We start from the raw sequence: 21,649 nt of genomic DNA, 5'->3' as shown, positions 1-21,649 counted from the left end.
GTCGTGTCGTGTAATCGGGTTGTGTCGACCCGACCCATTTATTAAACGGGTTAACCATGTTGTGTCGAGTTATCCATTTAATAAATGGGTCGTGTTTGTGTTTTTCACATCCGACCCGTTTAATAAATGGGTCGTGTTAGTGTTGAGGCCCACCTGACCCGATTGCCACTCCTACCAAAGAGTAATAAATGAATGATTTTCCTTGAAACACATGGAGCTTTAACCTTTATGTCCTTTTCTTGAGCAATTATGAAGGTCCACACTCCCCTTTTTCAAGTTTGTGGCGTCCAAGAACCAAAGAGTACGAAATGAATAATTCCATTCAGATTAAAACACATGTAGCTTTAACCTTTTTGTCCTTTTCTTGAGCAATTATGAAGGTCCACACTCCTTGTTTTTGTGGATGGTGATCAAAGATCAGTAACAATACTAATATATCTAATTCTTGGACTCATAGCTAGCTTTTCATGTAGCTTTTGCTAGCAGAAGATAGAGAAAACACCGACAAGCACTCAGTGAGAACTCAGGAACATGCAGTGCTGGAAGAGTGATTTGACAGTGGTCATGGAAAGAGGGGGACGATTCTTTTTCTTTTTTCTACTTTTTGCCTTTTTTCTAAGATAACAATAAATTTTTAATAATCTCCACAAAATGTTCAGCTGATAAAACAAAAGATTTCTAGGCTAAAAGCATGTAACCCCGTTCTGGGTTTTGATTTAAATCTCCATTTCAACCTCTATCCCTGTTTCATGTCCTGCAGATATTGAACAAAGCTTGAGTTGGACTTGGGTCTGACTATGCCGGGCTTCATAAGTTAACCGAATCTCATGAGTCCAACCTAGATAGTTAATGAGACCCATTCCTTTGTCATCAAACCTTAACCCTGCCGAATCCAGAACAGGTCAGGGTCAGGTCATACCATACCTGTTGGCACCTCTCACAGGTCAGCTGGGTTGGATTGGATATCCAGTAAAGAAACATAGGTCAAACCCAACCAAATCTTATTCCTATTCCCGTTGGGTTTGGTTAGACCTGAATAGTATTTGAGTCAGCAATTTTATTCTCAAACCCTAGGGCTTGCGTACCCGACTTAAACCTGACCCATTGAAAGCCCTATATACTCATATTTTAAAGGAATTTTATGTAAAAAAAAAACAAAGAAGAAGCTTGGCCCACTTGGAATATGGATACTGATATAGATCAGATCCAAGCCAAGTCTGATCCATTAATTTTAAAGGGAGCAAGGAAGTTGCCCTGTTATGTCTGATCCATTAGAAGAGTTGGAGCTTTACTCTGAAATAAGGTATTAACATTATGGATGTTTGAGCTAGATTTGATTAACTTAAATATGAACAAGCATTACCCATTTTCGTTAACGATGTCTAGGATGGTTGCATTTTTTTTTTTCAATTTCTTTTGATATTCCTTTTAACTCTTTTTTTCTGGGAAATTGGTGGCATTGCAGCTACTGAGCAAGGAAGTAATCCTTGAAGATACTGACGTCTCAAAGGCCATCGTCGATTATGTTAACCAAACTTACGTAGATAAACTTGTTCTTGGAGTTTCATCAAGTGCCTTCTTCAGGTAGTGATCTCGAGATATTTTCAGTACCTCTTTTTTTTTCACTTTTTGTTTAGTCTTGCAGTTTCTTGTCTCAATTGGTTTCATGTCCCAATGCAAGTGCAAAGCACTAAAGGCCTAGCCTGTTGAAATAATGAAAGACATGGCATAGGCTGCAAGAGGTTGGATAGATCATCAGGTTATAATTAATCAACATCTTGAACAAAATTTGATTTTAAATCTGCTATGCTAGGTGGAGTTTACACATAAGCTCATGATTGCTTGAGCAAACTTAATATTTCCTAACACCAGTTAAGCCCATAATCATACAATTAATTAATATTGGTTTATAATCATACTCATGAACTAGTTTTCAAAATTATTAAGAACTTTTAGGGCTCCTGATGTCCCAACAACAGTTTCAAAGTTGGCACCAGACTTCTGCTCTGTGTATATATGTTATATCAAAAGGGAAGATCTCATCAGTTCGACCCGCTCCTCGATCAAATAACCATCCTGTTCATCGGATACCCAGCATCAAAGGCAATGTAGATAATGATAACATGTTAGGTTCTCGTAAAGGTTAGTCACTTGATATATATAATTCATGTTTGCCTGCTTCCTTTTGTCATAGTCAATGTTGTGATTTCTTTTTTTCATTGGCCATCCTAAATTTAGAGGCTCCTCCACAGTAACTCACCTTGTGCTAAGAATGAATTGGTAGGGTTGTCAATGAGTTGGGTTTGACTTGGACCTAACCCGTACCAAACCCTATAGGGTCAGGGTTTGGTAATAAAGAACGAGGCCCCAATTAAAATCCACCTCGGACCTGAAGGGACCGATTCGTATATAAAGTCATGTATGGTTTGTGAAATTTCATACAAAAACGGCTCCGACCCGAGTTCTAATCAAAGCCCATGATTTTCCAATGTAAAAAAGTTAAAAAATATATAATTATTTTACTGGCCCTGGACCAGGTCTAGTTCATGCAATCCCTATAAAACCTGAGTAATGTTTCTTATGGCAAACCCTATTTAGACCCGATTCCAGATCCAGTACTAGCACCTCAAGATCAGATCCGGGTTTGGACCTACCTGGGTCCAAATCAGATCTGAACCGTTGACACCCCTATGGAATTGGATGCTTGTTATTTTCTGATCCATGTGGTAAGCCACTGCTTAATTTTAAATCTTAAATCCTTTTTGGTATAGACACATACATGCAAGAAAGACAAGTTTTGATGTGGCAGTATGCCCCATAATTACCAGCGTTAGAAGTTGGTGTGGGAAGCGATTCATGAAGCATGAGAAGCGGGAAGCGGGTGTTTTCAAAAACGCTTAAATGCATAAACTTTGAAGTGCTTAGGTAACGTAAGCGGATGTGACTTGAAGCAATAATTAAAGCGAGTGGGAGGTTATATTCAAAAGAAAATCAAGTAAAGCTTGTGTTTTTACTGAATTTACCTTTAAGCCTTTTGCCCAAATACTCAGGTTCCACAGTAAAATACAAACTTTAAAAAAGAGAAAGAAATACTAAGGTAGCTTAGTATTGTGATAAAATAGCTTACTTATACAGTGCGAAAGAAATAACTGTATATTAGGTCATCTTTAGCATTTTGGTTGACAATCATTAATATGCAATTAACTCAGTTTTTAGACTGTAATTTGTAAATAACAAATAAGTTGGATATTTTTGCAATTTTCGTCCGTTCCATTGAAATTGTTCGCTCTTATGCAGAACCAGGACTTGGGATGGTTGCAGTAGACAATCATATGTAATGAAACCTCAGTAATATAGTGTCACCCCACCTTCAAACAAAGCTCCTAAAATTGCGTAGTAAAATTGTTTTATGACTTGCGTGATTTTATTATTTTAGATTAAGGGGACATGATTCATTATATCCACTAATGAACCTTTTTTTAACCCTATGACCACACCTACTGGGTTAGGTGAGGTTGTGTCCAAATCCGTGGCCCCATGATCATCCCAAACTCTCTCTTTTTAGTTCCTATGAGTTCTTCGGAACAATCCAACAGCATGCGAGTCTTTGAGATCTATATCATGAGAACCATAGCATAAATGAATGAGAGCAGGTTGTATGTTCCCCCCTGGAACACACGAGTGAGTGTTCGGGGGTCCGAATGAGCACCACGTTGGTGCTCATTTTGGCTGTTCGGGTGTGTATGGAGGAATATCGCGGGTCCCAAGATATTCCTCCGTACACGAAAGCCGAATGAATGCCAATGTGGCGCTCATTCGGACCCCCGAACACGTGAGTCACGTGTTCGGGGGGCGGGGAACATACAACTTGCCCCCCTTCATGAGTGCATGAATTACACAATTCTTGTAGCTTATGTCACAGTGACGCGCCATTTAGGGTGGGTGTTAGGGTGACACTTTTCATTTAGAAATTTATTTTTAGTTCAACAAAAACTTCATAATTTCATTCCAAACCGATCAATTCTAGTGACACATGGTTGCATCGTTTTTCCTCATGGGCCTATAAGAAGCCCACAAATTTCTCTCATCCTCAATTTTCAGAGGTGGATTGTGAGGGATATCAAGAGAAAGAAAGAGTGAGAGAGAGAAAATGAAAGAGAGAGAGAGGGAGGTGGTGTTCAGTCTATAACCATTCGACAAGAGGTAAGAAGAGAGGGGGGCAAGACAGAGGGTGGCGCCTCAGTCTCAACCTCCATTGGCTACCATCAACCACCATGAGTGCCAGTAGCCTCAGTGAGAGGGAGGGGGGAACAGAGGGTGATCTCTGTCCCTATCATCCAAGAAAAAGAAAAAGAAAAAGAAAAAGAAAAAGAAAAGATTCGCTCTCTATTTGCGCTTTCTCAGACCGACTCGGTCTGAGCTTGCGCTCAAACTGCGTCGATTCTACTTTGTTGAAACTGGGTCAGAGAGCAATTGTCCTCTCTATACACGCACAGACCGAGCCAGGTTTGGTTCGCCAGGGCAGAGAGAACTCTATCTTGGTCTGGCAAAGACTCACAGACCGACTCAATTTGGGTTATCCAAACTGAGTCTGGTCGAATTTAGGAACAAGACAGAGCTCGGCTCTGTCTCAGTTTCATGAAATTTGTACAGATCAACTCGATCTGGGCAATACCAGACCGAGCCAAGGTCTGGTGCATATGGACAGAGAGGATTTTCCTCTCTATCTCAATCCTAAAAGAAATAATAATAATAATAAAATATATGGGTATAAGACTAACTCGATCCGAGCTTGATCAGACTGAGTTAGTAGGAGACTGGCCTGAATGCAACCCAGGTCGAGTCAGTAAGATCCGCACTTGGACCAACGCGGTCTGGGTGAGTTTTCAAACCCATTGCATGTTTAAGAAAAAAAATGAGGTTTTATTTTATACATGTATATTTGTATGTATTTACACACACACACACACACACACACACACACACACATATATATATATATGGAAAAAACTGAGATAAGCGATATCTCGATTTTCTACCATAACGCAGATCCAATAAGACCCAAGTTAGACCAAACTGGGTCAGAATTGGATCCAGTTAGCGAATTTGGATCTAGTATAACCAAACCAGAATAGAGCAAGTTGGATCCAAATCAAATCTAAACCTATACTATATCAGTTTGGTTTCAATTTTTTGCACCAAAGCGAAAAACCAAGGTCCAGATCTGTTATATTGGATTTGGACCTAGCAAAGACTGAATCTTTATTCCAAGTCGAAGAATCCAGAACTGAATAAGAAAGGTTCAGGTTCAAATTAAACCTAGACCAGACAATTACTGAGTCGGCTATGGGCTACCGAATTGGCCTGGGATGCCATATCGACTGGTTCTTAAGTCAGCCTTGGGTCACCAAGTTGACTGAAGTCTGGTTTGCCCAGGTCGCTGAAATGCCTGAAGGTCGAACCGGTCGGCTCACCAGACCGAATCATCTAATAAAGCCTAGACCGGACACCACTACCCACCAACGGAGGGTCGAACCAAATGCCAACAGTCGCCGACCCTCGACATCGAGTGGCGGGTGGGGCGAACTGGATGCCCTGCCAACAACCTTTATATGGTCACCCACTGGTGGCTGGGGCAAACCAAAATCCCCAGCCACCGTTGTCAGGCGCCATTCGGCTTCCAGCGTGGGTGATCAGTCGGTGTTGGGCCTACTGGCACCCCTGAAGAGGGCGAGCCACACTTCACGGCGAGACATCAGTCCCGTCAGTCTTCCAACAACACCGCCGACCATGAGAAATAATTTTTTATTTTTTTATTATCCTCTAATGTCGACAATCAAAAAAGGAAAAGACAGAATCTGATGAAATTTGAGCGACCCAACAAAGAACATATAATGGCAAAATCATATTTCAACGATTCAACAAGAACAAGGTGCTTTGATACCAATTGTTGAATTTTAAATTTACCGAAAAACTTTATAGATTGTTAACTTGTTTGTGCTAAATCATTGAAAAGAACCGAAACAAAACTTGATGCCGAAGCGTACTTGAATCCATTGATGCTCCGATAGATCTTCATGGGTATGATCTTTCAGAACCTCTATACATTGCTTTGTTTTCTCTAAACCTAATGAGAGAATGACAGTTTTATCTGATGAAGAGCCTGAGAGAATAACCACTATATATGGTTTGAGGATCATAACCTAATTGTAACCACATTAAGGTCTATTTCCAATTTAGCCTATCATAAAATTAGAAATTGACAGATAAGAGTACATGAGATCTCTACACATAATAAGACCATACCATATGAAATATCATATGGCCTAACGGTATGTGTTCACTTTATATGAGCCTTAACCTTAAACACTATAATGTGTGATTAAACATATGTAACCTCACACGATTTTTGTAACAATAAACACTTAATGCAAATCAGTCACACTTTCATCACAACCAACACCACCCATCTAAAGATCAAACAATCCCAAATCCCCAAAACCCAAATTTCAGGATAACCACTGTCTCGAAATCTACCGAAAACCCCCAATAAGTCAAAATTAACGATAACCCACTACAAAAATCAACAGAAAACAAGCAAAACCTTTGCCAAAAAAAAAGTAAAAAAGAAAAATAAAACAAAAAAAAGCAAAACAAAATACCATCTTTAGAGAACTGCATGACACCCAATAATCCTAAAGCAAGAAACCGAAGATCAGTGCACCAGAGGCAGAGAGGAACCCGCCAAATTACAAGAATAGTAAAAGAAACGAGGAGGTTTTACACCAGGAAAGCGACAAAGCTGATTGGAATATTTAATCGATTAGTCCTAGACAGAGAGACAGGCACAATGCTAAAAGCAATTTATTACGGATGATGGGTCATTTATTTCTGGAAAAGTATAGGTGGTTTGGAAGTGGGTGTTGATGGTGAAGGCTAAGGAGAGGAAGACGATGATGGTGGTCGAAAAGTGAGTGTTGATGGTGGTGTTTTAAGGGGAGGAAGTGCCGGTGATGAACACGAAGACCAGGCAAGAGAGGGGGGATAGGAGTGTTTCCTATAAAAAATATGTACTTTTTTTTTATAAAAACATTTTCACCAGTTTGAAAAGGTCGAAAAAACTGTAGGGTTTTTTGACCTCACTTCACTTCTCCTGCGTGTTGCCAACTTTCAAACGTGCCGTTAATATATCAAGATTTTATAGCCAGTGACGAGACCACGTGAAAAGGATGATGGCTCTAGGAGATTTACCCTGATGCAGGAACTTCTTTCCTGTAAGATTGCAGATATATTACCAGATTTTCATTACAATAAAGAATGAACTGTCAAACTGACAATTAAACTTAGAAATGCCAAAAAATAAACAAGAAAGCATAAATGAAAACAATCATTATTAAAGTTCAATCAGTCCAGCACTATCTTTATTGTGCCCGAAAGCTTAAGAAAGAAAGTCTTTCAGCCACTTAGGGTTGCAAACGGTTCGGATTCAGGGGCTTTTGCAAATTTTTGCTGTTCTGGATCCGACCGGATTGGACTCCCCAATGTATTTTCTGATCGAAAATCTTAAGAACATGCCTTCAGCCACCCCTCTCTCTCTCTCTCTCTCTCTTTGGGATAAAATCAAGCAAACCCAAAGAGAGTCATACTCGTTAATGTGAGATGCAGACGCACTAGTTGGGTCAGCAATGCCTATAATGGGGTTGCTGTCTCCCATTTTCCGTTGCCCGGTTTTTCCCACAACGGGATTTGTGACCTTGGCCTAGTCTACTCCTATCCAATGTCACATGGATTCCTAAACTTGCCCTCGTGTCGTGTCTCTCTGTATACCATTTTTAGTAAAAAATGGCGTGTCTCATGTCCTTTTACCTGTGTCCTTGTGACATGGCTTCTCTCTTTCTTTTCGTTATGCACAAACATAAGGAATAAATCGTCATAAAAAGTTTAAAAATAAGAAAATAAAAAATATATTGGAAGCATGGAACAAGTATTTAGCAACAGAAAAAAACTAAGAAATACAAAAAAAAAATTGCTGTAAAAGGTTATTAAATAAATAAACAAGAAATACATTTGAAGCAAGAACAAAGAAGAAAAAGTTGGAAAATGGTTTGTTCTCAACATTCCAAATTATCTTTTTTAATCATTTCATGTCATTGGATTTATACACATGGAAACACTGGACTGATGGCTTCACTATTCAAGTAAATTTGCAGTTACCTTGTCACTTCTTGGATCATTATAGTGAAAAATTACCAAATTTCTTGCCTTTCTAAAGTGGCAACTGGCAGAAGGATTTAAAAAAAATTAAAAGGTGTAAAATCTTGAATATACAATATTTCTAAAAAAGCATGGCCCCTTTTTCAAAAAAATAAAATAAAAAGTATGGCCCTCATATATTTGATTGAATCTTGACCTAGATTATAACTAAACTGGACAAGGAAGTGTAATCCAGTGCGCTTGGCTAAATAGCCCATTCTCAAGGGAGCAAGAGAGAAGGATGGATTAAATGGTGTTGGATCGGGTTGGACAGAGGCCCTACCAGCTTGAAGGATGTCGTGAGTTCGATATATGAAATGTGCAGTCTTTGTGAAGGACTGAAGCAGAAGGTAAACATTCCCGAGAGCAGTTGGCAAAGGGATGGTCGACTCCCTAAAAGCCAAAAACAATCCAGATGGACAAATCTGAATCCGATCCAAGAATCTGTACCTGGAAATATATAGTGTAGGATTTGATTGGAGTCCTACCGTTCCCGATTCGTTTGCACCCCTACCAGTTGAGTCCAACCGACATGCATCTCTACTAACATCCTGCAACAAGCATATCAATAGCAACGAAGAAGCTCTTCAATTGAAGCTGGTGAGAAGGATGAACATGGATCGTATGTTCTGCCCAGATCCAAACATGCATAGTCCAGTGTAGGGCCTAGGCAACCCATATTCGAAACTGTTCGGATCCAGAACAGTTATCCCAGGTATCATCAATCTGGATCCGGATTCAGGTACGTATCCGTAAGTCGGATCCAAGAGCATATCATATAAAGCAGTCAACGCACGTCGGCCACCTCTCTCTCTCTCTCTCTCTCTCTCGTAGCTTCTGCTTTGCAGAGTGGCGGTTAACGAGAACGGGAGAAATAGAGTGGGCGGATCACACGTGTATGAGGAACGTGCCGGGCGTGCGCCCTATCTCCGAGGAAATCCATGAGCATCTGCGTCACCCTCATATGGACCCAACTCCGATCAAGAATCCATATTCTCCGATCGATGACGGTGATGAATGGGGTAAACCTCCTCAGTCTCACTCTCTTCTTGCTTGTTGTGGTTTCTTATTAATGGGCATAAACCAATTGGTGGGATTTTGATATTTGGGCTTTTCTTTAATGGGAGTGAGGATGGATACGATTTGTTGGATTATGGTTTTTAATCTTTTTACGTATTAATATTAAGTGGTTTTGGATTTTCCATGGGGTTTAGAGATATAATAGGAAAAAGATATTTTTGGGACAAATTTTAGGGCTTTGGGTATACCATAAGTTTGGGTTTTACCGGGCTTCTTATGAGTTTCCTTGGTTTGATTTTGGAAATTAATGAGATGTGGTGTTTGAGGTTTCCTTATGTACTTTTTTGCTGGGTAATATGTGGATTGGATTGGTGGGATTTAGAAAGCTAAAGGGAAGAACATTGATATGATCTGAAATTTACGGTTTTCTGTTTGTTTTAGAGCTGTATGATATTAGGTTTATTTTATGTTTCGGATTGCATACCACAATCGGTTTCTGGATTCAGTTTTTTTTCTTTCTTTTTTTCCTGCTTGAGTTTAGAAATTGATGGGTCTTCTATATTTTAGGTTATTTCCACTGTGACATTTTTTTAGAATGAGGGTGAATACAATCGTTAATATACTGTTTTCTGGGGTTGCATTTACAATTGTTTTGGTCGAGGATATTGTGGATTGTGTGGGTGGGATTTGGCAATTTTACCTTAATGGTTGTTTAGGAATGATGTGTTATGTTTAGAGATTTGGGATTTCTTAGAATGAAATATGCACTTTGTATGGTCGAGGGATTTATATTTTTGTTGAACGAAAATGCATGGGATAGCTACATATAGAACCTATGAACCTGGACCACCCCACGGTGAATAGCTATTTGCTAGGACACAGGTTGATGTGTTCTTTTATAGTGAACGACTGTTAGATATAGATTTTGGAGTTTTTGGATCTTGTGTGCCATTCTGCAAAGAAATGTTTTTTCCCATTGTAGGTTTTTGACATGGTGGTGTTTGGCTGATGCTCAAAACGTCATTTTGAGCAGGATATTTTCTTAAAACGTCGTTTTGGCTGACTAGGATCCCAGAATGACATTATGAAAATGCCACTTGGGGGATACAAAATGAACTTCTGATAAAATAGGGCAAATCCATTTCTTTAGAAGTGTTTATTAAAAACAATTATAATATAGCTTCCCTGCCAAAGGTGGTCTAGCTGTTTGGCGAGGTCATGATGCCAACAAGCTGATGCAAGGACCAGCATGTGAAAAAGCCTCACAAACAATCAAGTTTTCAAATAACTTGATACTTCAAATACTCAAAATATATGACAGCATTCAAATGCTTTACACCACAAAAGAAGAGAAGTGCGTCAAATGCAATGTATTGATAAACATAAGGGGACAAAACCCCTCTTACTGTTACAACTATTACAATGGGCTCACAACCCTTATTTATAAAGCATTACAACCCTTAAAGAGTCGTTGGGCTATTCCCAACGACTCTAATTAGAGCCGTTGGAAATCAGCCCAACGACTCTTATTTTGTACACTGTTGATGCAGAGCAGGATCGATCCAGATCCATATAGCCTGACCCAGGCAGGGGACTGGACATGCATGATGGGATTGAGGATCGGACCCACGTAGTGGATCCGACCCAGGACATGGTACCAAGACACAGGGATGGTGTACCCCTGCGTACTTATTCCAGACGAGCACAGGTTCGAGCATCCCAGGCCCAGCAGCAACGAGAAGACGTCTCAGGTCCGGGACCGGACCCGAGACCCAAATCCAGTTGACGTCTTTAAAAACTCTATTATAGGGTTGCGTGTGGCAGAGAATATTGGAGATTGCAGCAGCCTTTTGTTTCTGAATTGTTTTCTTCCAGCAGATTTCCCTTTGTTCGTTATTCCTTTCTATTGCTTGTTTCTCTTTAGCTTAAGATCGTTCTATTGTCCGATTGAAGTTCATATTGAAATAAAAAAACCCAACACCATCGATTTCGGTGGTCATTCCAATTATTTTCTATGCAACGCGTGATGCGAGAGTCATGCTCTTCGTTTCAACTTTCAAGTGCCCGTGAAAGCCGATCCCCTCGCTGCATCAAAGTGGTATCAAAGCCCAGCCTTCCTCCTTCGTCAGCGGCATAGCTCAAGAGGCGAGGAACGATCCTGACAGTAGAAAAGAGCGAGAGGAAACTGACAACGAGGATCCGATGATGCGGATGCTCGACATGATGACGGAGGTCCAAAAAAATCTGCTACACCTAAGCAAGGATGTAGCCAGAATGTCAAAACGAATGGATGGGATCGAAGGTCGACTCGTGGTCCTTGAGTCATCGGTGGAGATGCACGCAAAGTCCGTGTTGAAAACGAGTGGTGGATTGGGCGTCAATGATATTGGTCTCGCGGGTGCGATGGCGATCGAGCCAGTCCAACCAAGCATCCGACAAGCTGCCGTGCAACCGGATGGCATTGAGGCGGGCCTACACAGGGATGCCGGCTGCGTGACCATCCAACAGACAGTACTGTTTCTGAACTCTGTCCCGGTAGCTGCGACGAACCAGATTTTTGGTGCCTACCCATCGCCCAGAGGGTCATCGAGAGGTTTCGCAATGTCGGCTCGAGCGCGCAGCCTTGGCCACAACCTGCGATAAAGGTTCCACAGACCAGAAATGGCTTGCGGGACCCAAACCTGACTGTGGGTCGAGCTGCGAGCAATGTGCCAATGGCAGGAGACGGGATTGACCTGTTTCCCCTCCTGGAAACCGCTCGTGGGGGCTCGATCGCAGCCCACCAGCGAGCCAGAGAAGGTGGTCCAGTTTTTGGTAAGCATGATTGTCTTGTTGGTATTCTAGCCAGACCCCTAAGACCGCGTGTTGGAGGGACAAAAATTCAGCTTGTGCTTCCATGGGATGCCATAGCAGATGGTATAGACGGTCAACTTCAAAACCAATCTACAGGCTTTGATTTGGAGTCGTCCAGGAATATCTTTTCACATAGTGAACACCCAACAACTATTACCAATGGCTCTTTAATGTTATCACCAGATGCTTCCATTGCAACCAATCCCTCTTTATTTCAACTTCAGAAGGCTATGGCGTATGTCGTGCTTGTGATTCTTAGAGATAGAACTCGGGCTTCTGGTATTGTTCTCAACTCTGAAGGTCAGATACTTACAAATGCTCACCTTTTGGAGCCATGGAGGTTTAGAGAAGTGCCTCAAGCTAGTGGACCAGTTTCAAACACAGAATGGATATTCCCCATTCTTACTGGAACAAAAGAGGCAAGTGATGACATCGCGAACAAACAAAATTTGTTGCCTGTGTCTTCCAAGGTGCATAACTCTGGGAATGATGTAATGGCATCTGTGTAAGATCCTATTTGCCAGGGATATGGTAGAATACGTGTTAGGTTGGATCATATCAACCCAAAGATATGGTGTGATGCAAGAACAATATATATTTTGAGAGGCCCGTTGGACAGTGCCCTGTTGCAAATAGATCCTGTTCCAAATAATATTTGCCCCGGCAATCCAGACGTTGCTTGTCCACAACCTGGATCTAAAGCATTAGTAATAGGACATGGTCTTTTTGGACCTCAATCCAACCTCTACCTATCTGTTAGTTCTGGTGTGGTCTCAAGAGTTGTTAAGACCCACGATCCTCTTAAGGCCTTTGAAACCATGAGTGCTGATATAGAGAAGAAATGTACAACTGCAATGCTTGAAACGATGGCTGCAGAGCATCTAGGTGGAAGTGGTGGCGCTGTTTTCAATTCTAAAGGACATCTGATTGGGCTTGTGACCAACAATGTAAGGCATAGTGGTGGGACTATACTTCCTCACCTGAACTTCAGCATTCCATGTGTCGTTCTTGAGCTCATCTTCAAGTTCGCATCAGATATGCAGGGTATGTCAATCTTACAGCCTCTTGAGGAATCAAAGGAACTTGCATCCATTTGGTCATTGATGCCTACCTCCTTGAGTTGCCTGGAGATTGCCACGATTCACCTATCTTCAATGTGTCTGATCTATATGCTTACTGTGGAGACAACAAGTCGTCAGAACCAACTTCTTCACAACCAGGGGAGAATGATGCACAGCAGGATCGATCCAGATCCATACAACCTGACCCAGGCAGGGGACCGAACATGCACGATGGGATTGAGGATCAGACCCACGTAGTGGATCCAACCCAGGACATGGTAACAAGACGCAGGGATGGTGTACCCCTGCGTACTTATTCCAGACGAGCACAGGTTCGAGCGTCTCAGGCCCAACAACAACGAGAAGATGTCTCAGGTTCGGGATTGGACCCGAGACCCGGATCTAGTTGACATCTTTAAAAACCCTATTCTAGGGTTGCGTGTGGCAGAGAATATTGGAGATTGCAGCAGCCTTTTGTTTCTGAATTGTTTTCTTCCATCAGATTTCCCTTTGTTCTTTATTCCTTTCTATTGCTTGTTTCTCTTTAGCTTAAGATCGTTCTATTGTCCGATTGAAGTTCATATTGAAATAAAGAAAACTCAACACCATCGATTTCGGTTGTCATTCCAATTATTTTCTGTGCAACGCACGGTGTGGGAGTCGTGCTCTTCGTTTCAACTTTCAAGTGCCCGTGAAAGCCGATCCCCTCGTTGCAGCAACTGTACACAGTGACTGTGTACAAAGAGTACACAAAAAGTGAAAAATAAATAAAATGAAAAATATAAAAAATTACAGAAATAAGAAAATAAAAAAATACAAGAATCTAACCCTATTGATGATCTAAGATATGTAAACTAGTATGAATCGAGATTTTCATGTAAACTAAAATATGTAAACTAGTATGAACTGAGATTTTCATAGGTTTTTTTTGCAAATCTAACCCTATTGATGCATTCGGTGTGGTCCATTTGCTTGGAATCGACTATTGGATTATAGTAATTGGATCAAGAAATGTGATTTTGTATGCCTGAATATTAACAAAATTTTTGAGCCGTTGATTTTCAAGCCTTAAAAGATTATTCTTATACATCGTAATTAGATGATCTAAGAGTCAATTTCTATAAAACCAAGCATCTAGATGGCATCTCTACGGTGAAATTTAAAAAAAAAAATAAAAAAACTATAAAAATCTCAATGCATATCAGTTTACATATTTTGTTGGTTTACATATTTCAGCTATATATATATATATATAAGTACAACTTTCATCTTTCGTCCTATCCCCTTTTTCTTTAAGACCCTCCAAATATCAAAGTTTTAGGTGTTTTATGCTCAATTTGAACGATTAAATGTATTTATCAATACTTATTTATTGGTAAACAAGCTTTGTTTCAAATTAATTTGATGTAAAAATGTGAACATTTTATCGTGAAATTTAGTACGATATTAACCGATGATTTTTTTTACCTCTTTAAAATATACATCTTAGCATAAAGATGCTTAATCAATTACATGTTTCTCATTAAGCAACAATGATAAACACATCTAAAAACTATGATTTTTGGAGGGTCCTAACCAAGGTTGTAAGTATCGTATCGTTACCCATATCGGTCGGGTCCAAAATAAGATATGTATCATAAAAAAAACATAAATTTTTAATAAAAAAATATAAATTTTTAATAAAAAAATCTATTTTTTTTAAAAAAAATTATGAAAAACCAGAAAAATTAATAAAAATTCTATGAAAATTATAACACATGAAACAATGATGAATTGCACAAAATACAATCATAAAATCACATATGAAGTATTTATGTATCTATGAGTTGCATAAGACATAAATCACATAACTAAGTTTTTTAAAAATAACAAATGAAGCAATAACCAAGTTTTTTAAAAGTATACCATAAATCATCATCATCATGTCGGATCATTTGAAAATATAATATGATAATAGTTGCACTCGATTTTCAATCGGTTTTCACTTATTACTCGAGTTCCCCATTGTCATGCCGGATCATTTGATGTCATCTTCTTCCAAAAAAACTCAAATAGAAGCAAATAATAGGTTTTTTTACTTTAACCAACTTTCTTGAGTAAAAAAATAGTGAAAATGCACTCTTGGACAAACTGCAAAAGCCCTCTTCCTTATGCACAGATCAGCCACTGAATTGCTCTCACGAGTCCTAGGGTTCGTCGATACCTCTCTAATGACTTTTACACAAATGAGGGAGTCAACCCTCAGGTCTGTAAAACCCAAGAAGGCAAAAAGACGATTCGGCCTATTTTTAAGTGTTGATACTGTATCATACGATACACCTTGTATTGTACGATACAGAAATGGTACGATACGAGCTTGTATCATATGATACACACAATGCAGATACGATACTCACTCGTATCATGATACGCGTGTATATCATATTGATATTCCGCATAGTAACGATATGTATTGTATGTACAACATTGGTCCTAACAAGGACCTAACAAAACAATGGCAAGATAATCCTCTCTCTCTCTCTCTCTCTCTATATATATATATATATATATATATATTAGTAATTGGATGGTGTGCCCCAAGTTTTGGTATGTTCAATATTATGCAATTTCATAAATTTTGTGACATGTTACATTGAATTGCACACCTCATCCATAGTTACAATCATGTTTGTTACTAAATTTAACTATTTATTGTAATATTATTACTTTTCTTGATGTTTTATTTTTTTTGTCCTGCCTAGGCCCTGACTAGTCCTTTTAGGGCCCTAGGCTCCGACTAGCGCTTTTGACAACTAAGCTTAGTACTACCCTTGGGTGGGGGGAATTGGGGATGAGGGAGAGAGGAACTAAAAAATTATGCTTTAATGTGTTGAAAAACTTTAGAAAAATATTGGGAAGTTACTTCAAGAAAATGTGTTCTTTATTTTATATGACAAAAAGAAATGACGTATTTTAATGTTCATAGATTGCACACATAGTTGGCTATCCATTGCAGATGATCATTTTTTGTTGAAGTCAAAAGCTGACAAACTTGAGACATCTACCTGCATTTGTGAACATAGAAGTTAAAGCATCAAAATCTAAGTATATCCAACTGCCTCTGATGACATGGTTATAATGCCAAAAAATATGGGTAAATTTTACATAAGTCTAAGAATGGTCTCATAGAATGGGAACCATTCATGTCCAGAGAGAACAATGATAAAATCACCCTGAATGTTGTCACATATATAAGATATGCTTATAGTTATGTTAAAGTGTTTAGGGAATATTAGTAATTCAATCATTCAATGTACTTAATTGTATCTTTCTAATATGCATATACACCTTTAGGATTCATCCATTTTCACTGCTAGAAATGCGGCTACTGGGTGAGAGGCATCATCTTTGTTAATTGAGCTTTTAGTAGGTGGGTGTTGGTCTAAGTGTGTTGCTTTATCCCAAGTTCCAACATTCTTGGGACTATTCCCTGTTGGAATGAAAAAGCATGAAGCAATTATCCGAACAGTTTTCACGTTGTGATGGGGCTTGTAAGAGTTGAAAACATCTAGAAAAGGTGCCAACAACACCAGTCAGTTTCAAATTTTGACTTCTCAGTTCTGTGGCGCATTACAAAATTATTGCAAATAATTAGTAGAACATAATTCTACTTTAAGGATAACTGTGTTGTACTAGCCCATTACTATTGCAGAACTCATCCACCTCTATTTCTAGAAAAGCTCTTAGTGCTGCTTTCCAGCTCCCCTTCATCTCCAACCGACCCTCCACACTTCAATTATCCACTATTGTGCAGGTAATATCATTGTCTGGGTATAGTGTAGGATCAACCCTTTGAGATTTGATTTTCTACCCATTGGACGTCTTCTAAATTAACTCAGATTGCTGCCTTGGTCTGTGTTATCCATCTGGATTATCCTCTACATATAACATTAACCAAATATTATTTGTGTTTACTGTTCATCCAAGGTACCTGAGAGTGGGCACCATTGTATAATTGGAAATTTGGAATCATTCCATTGTACCTTCTTCGATGTTCGGTCTTCTGATCTCAGCAGATTTCTACTCATGTCCAAAGTTCACATTTTTCTGATAAAAGATGGGACAGATTGATGGCCTTGGTTTTAGAGATCACTTAGGCTGGAAACTATTTGATGAAATATGTTTAAAACGTAGGGTCCTTAACATATTGATGACTTTAATAACATTGTCTTTGAATATATCTGAATGAATAGATGAGACCTGCAGGCATATGAGCTGTCCATCTCACTTTGGTAGTGTCAGGATGTGGAGCATTCTGATTTTCTTGTAATGTTATTGTTGTTATTCTCCTCTTTTCTATGTTCAATTATCAGGTTGTGTGGGTACAGATTTTCCACTGAGTGGCTGTTTGCAAGTTATCTGTGAAGTCTAAGCACAAAAAGTTTGGGATTGTGTTCTGAAATAGTGCACTTCTGCCTTCAGATGCTGATGGATTTGTGATCCCAAGCTTAGGAATAGGACAGACAAACCTTGCCAAGCCGGATGCACAAGCCTTAAGTAACCTGCAGCATTCATTATCCAAGGTGAGTTAGTTTTCATTGAAACGATAACATCTGGTATAAGTGTGCAGCTGGTGTGGATGGGCTATAGATGTATTCAGAATGTTCATGGGTCCTACTGGTATGGACTGTTGGCATTAATATGGTGGGAGGACCAGCATTTTCTTGAAGTTTCATATATGGTCTTTTGCAAAGCATTTTAGTGATGTTCTTTTTAATACTTCTTAAAGTACAGTAAACGAATTTGGATCTACCATTTTCAGCAGACAGTAAAGGAACAGGAAAAGATCTATTTGGGACCTCACGGGGGTCGTCCTCATGTTAAGCAGCAAGAGTTGAATTCTGTTGGGCATAAACAACGAATCAAATATAAGCTGAAGGAAGCAGACAGAAATTCTCAGGTGTAGGACTGGAGAATAAGGTTGAAAACCTGCGAAGGCTAGTTTACAGCAAGGTAAGTGTAACAATGCCGAAGGCCTCACCTCGTGTTTGGCTCAACCTGCATTGCCATGAATCTCAGTTTGATAAGTCACATTAGAAGTTGGTACAGGATATCTTCATCCTGACTGGTGGTGGCATTTTTAAGTTAGGATATTTTTAATTTGTTTTATTTATTTTCAGTTTGTTTATGGTATCAGCGACTGAACTGAGATATATATGTATTTGATCGAATTTTCTGAAAATTGTTGCGTTGTCATTTCCCAAGTTCTGATTCCAAGTGGTATGCTATATCATATCACCCACAGTTTCTAGAGTAGTTTTACTCCTATTTTTGAGTTTGTTCATATCGCAAACTATACTTGTAATTTGCAGACGGAAATTGTTGAATTGAAATCATATATTCAGTTCTCTGCTTCTGTTGTAGCATGACACGCATGTATTGTTTCCCATTACTTCGTACTTGACAACGCTTGTTAGATATTTTTCTTGTGCTCCTTCTACCTTGCTTTTATGCTAGGCCAAGCCCTACTCTACTTTGTTTTAATTTGATTACATTTTTGGAAAACGATATCACAACCCTGTTAACTCTCTCTCTCTCTCTCTCTCTCTCTCTCTCTCTCTCTCTCTCTCTCTCTCTCTCCATGCATACACATTAAAAACGTAAACTGAAGTTTTTTTATAGAGGCTGCTACCAAAGTTGTTCTTTGTACAGTTCCTGTGGCATGGTGTGTTTATTACTCCTGAAAATCCTCGAAATTTGGACTGTTTCTCTCAAATACCTACTAATTTGTTAAAATTCCCTGCTTATCCAAAAACTCCTATTCTCGATTTCTTATGAACCATGCAAGTATTTGAGACAGATCTCTGGCATTTGCAGGTATTTGACGCTGATCTCTGACATTTCACCAATTCAGTGCAAGACCACCACTTCTTCAAAGGAGTCATTTATGCATCGGAAAATGAGAATGTGATTTCAATTCACAGGGTTGCCCACATGAAATGGAATTACACCAGATTGATCACTTGAAAAACAAACACCATTCTCACGCATATATGCAAACCAGTTTGAAATGGATTTCATTTTCACATTGCAAAATTTTCAGACGCTTGCAAAAGAATGCGAGAATGATTAAATGTGAATCAGACTCACAATTTTTAGAATCCTATTCACATTTGGGTTAATCGCATGAGACTCTAGCAAACGTGCCCTGGATTGATTCAGGAAACGGTGAACATTTTATGCAATTCTGTTCACCTTTTTCTTTCTTTTTTTCTCTTTTTGGTTTGGTGGGGGTGGGAAGGGGTAATATCTTTGAGAGCATTCAAATAAAAAATGCGTATTCTTGTCACTTTAAATGGGATTTCTCTAAAAAGCATACATCGTGACTAGGGCTGGGAAACAAGCCGGCCGTTGGTTCAGCTCATTCCAACTTGTAAAATAAGCTCGGCAAATTGAACATAGCCAATATTTCCATAGAGTTTTATGATAGTAATCAGAAAATTCCAATTTATCAAAAAGAAGGGAGGAAAACTTGGTCCTAGAAAAGTGTGTTTCACGAATACTCTTGCTCCTTTTTCACCATGCTTTATATTGATACTGTTAAAGATGAAATTCATAGGCCTAGCGCTATGCTTCAGCCTGTAGCTGTATCTAGGGAAGGGCCATGGGTGGGGCTCAAGCCCCCGGGTTTTTTTTCGGTCCCCAGGCCGGTCAGTTTTGTAGCGGGCCAAACACGGGCTAGGCTGCGGGCCGACACAGCAGGTCCTTATCTCACAATTGTTAGAAGAACAAAATTTTGGGCTAGTCCTTGTTCTAAACGTAAATGTCAAGAACTTCACCTTTAGACATAGGTAAGCAAGCATTACCGTCCCTTTCAAAATGTTCCCCAACTCTTTTTGAGATGTCTAAAAAGTGCGGTCTATTATTAAAGTGACAAATGATCAATTGAAGGGTCGTTATACTACCGTTTTACATAGACATGATGACTGACTTTTATTTTTGGTTTCAATTGCTCTGGTTGTTTCTAAATAGCACTGATTGGAGGAGAAATCCTGAGATGGTTTATGCTTCTACGTCAGTCCAATTATTGGTGCTCTTTCTTTTCTTTTTTCTTCTCTCCTTGCAAGTTGGGGAGGGATTCCGCCCCCAAGGCAACCATTATTTTGAATGAAACCTTTCAAAACTAACAAATATAATATACCCAATGTAACTGTTTTAATGCCTATGAGTTTCTCCATACATCCTTGTTTCTACAGCAAGGAGAAACCCGTACAAAGGTGGCAATGGATCAACTTTGAGCATGTCCCCATCGAGTCTTTACTCTTGTCAAGCCATTTTCAGAAGTGAGGAATGTTGAAGTTTCTAATATGGGAATTGTATACTTGAATCATATTATTACTTTAATTATCTTAATAATCCCATAATAGTTTCTTTGTACGGCATACATGGAAGTATTAAATTTTACATCTTTGAAAACAAAACATTTAGTTATTGGGCCAACTGGGGGCTATAATATTGCCTGCACATCGTATTTCGCGTTTATGTTTTTCTCAGTAAAGCTTGAAACCTTAAAAGAGTAAGTGGAACTTCTTTTCTCTTAATATGGCAAAAAAACTTAATTGTATTGACAGAAAAGTTTAGAACAAGAAACTTATGATTGGAAAAAATACTTTTAGAAAACACTCTAATATGAGTTCATTTTTGGGGCTTGGATTCAAATTCCATAGCCTGTTACAAACCAATATCTGGAATTAATGGTTCCTAATTAATACCTCTCTCTCCCTCTCTCTCTCTGTGTACAAACTGCAGACATTACCACAAGGGCTCCAGACACTTGGCTAGGTGGGTTGTCTTAAAGAGCTCAAGTTGAAGGATGTCACAAGTTCGACACCGAGGTGTGTGTCACTTGCTGCATGGTTGAAGCCAACAGAAACTATCTCTAATGGGCAGTGAGGAAGTACTTGATAGAGTTACTTTGGGGACACTAAAACAGGGCTACTGTAAACCTGAATTACAATGACGGTTTCTCCTCATTATAAAAATAAAAAATGTAATCACTTATGATTGCATGCAGCTAACAACTCTCGAAGTAGGAACTTTTCTTTAGGCAATTATCGATCGGTGGGTCTTCTTGGAAGAGAAAAAAAGCTTCAACAATGCAAATCTTACGTGACCAATTGCATAGAAAGTGATAAAGCATGAGCCGCATATGTCAAATGAAGTGTTTGTATGCTTCAAGGAATAGAAATCTAGGAATTTGAAAGTATGCAAACTGATGCACAAAATAATAAGAAAATGAAGCTGCTATCATAAAATTTCCACTCATATCGTCAGAGAATTCTATTAAAATAAAGCTTCCCAACATGAGGGTTATTACAGTCAACTGCCTACTTTATCTGATTAAATTTCAAATGCCTGCCTGCGATATAACATGTCAATTTTTCCTGTTTGAATAGAACAACTCATCTTCTGTTTTCTTGTGG

The 21,649-nt window shown here is 39.1% G+C and overlaps 1 protein-coding gene across 3 annotated transcripts; it reads left to right on the top strand.

The window, feature by feature from the left end:
- Nucleotides 1-9,073: 9,073 nt before the first annotated feature.
- On the top strand, nucleotides 9,074-19,410 carry LOC149848204 (uncharacterized). Of its 3 annotated transcripts, XM_089983135.1 has the most exons (4): nucleotides 9,089-9,275; nucleotides 17,649-17,749; nucleotides 17,989-18,179; nucleotides 19,044-19,410. In XM_089983135.1, exons 1-3 carry the CDS (start codon nucleotides 9,152-9,154, stop codon nucleotides 18,130-18,132), a joined length of 369 nt encoding a protein of 122 aa, XP_089839261.1. In that variant the 5' UTR covers nucleotides 9,089-9,151; the 3' UTR covers nucleotides 18,133-18,179; nucleotides 19,044-19,410. The 3 variants fall into 3 exon arrangements, with proteins under 3 accessions (XP_089839330.1, XP_089839261.1, XP_089839198.1); XM_089983204.1 differs by lacking the exon at nucleotides 19,044-19,410 and having other exon boundaries at nucleotides 9,074-9,275; nucleotides 17,992-18,441; XM_089983072.1 differs by lacking the exon at nucleotides 19,044-19,410 and having other exon boundaries at nucleotides 17,989-18,258.
- Nucleotides 19,411-21,649: the final 2,239 nt, after the last annotated feature.

Source organism: Nuphar pumila, chromosome 1, assembly GCF_984573655.1.
Source record: "Nuphar pumila chromosome 1, dmNupPumi1.hap1.1, whole genome shotgun sequence".
In the NCBI taxonomy this organism is placed as follows: Eukaryota; Viridiplantae; Streptophyta; class Magnoliopsida; order Nymphaeales; family Nymphaeaceae; genus Nuphar; species Nuphar pumila.
This window is presented reverse-complemented; position numbering and strand designations above follow the sequence as displayed.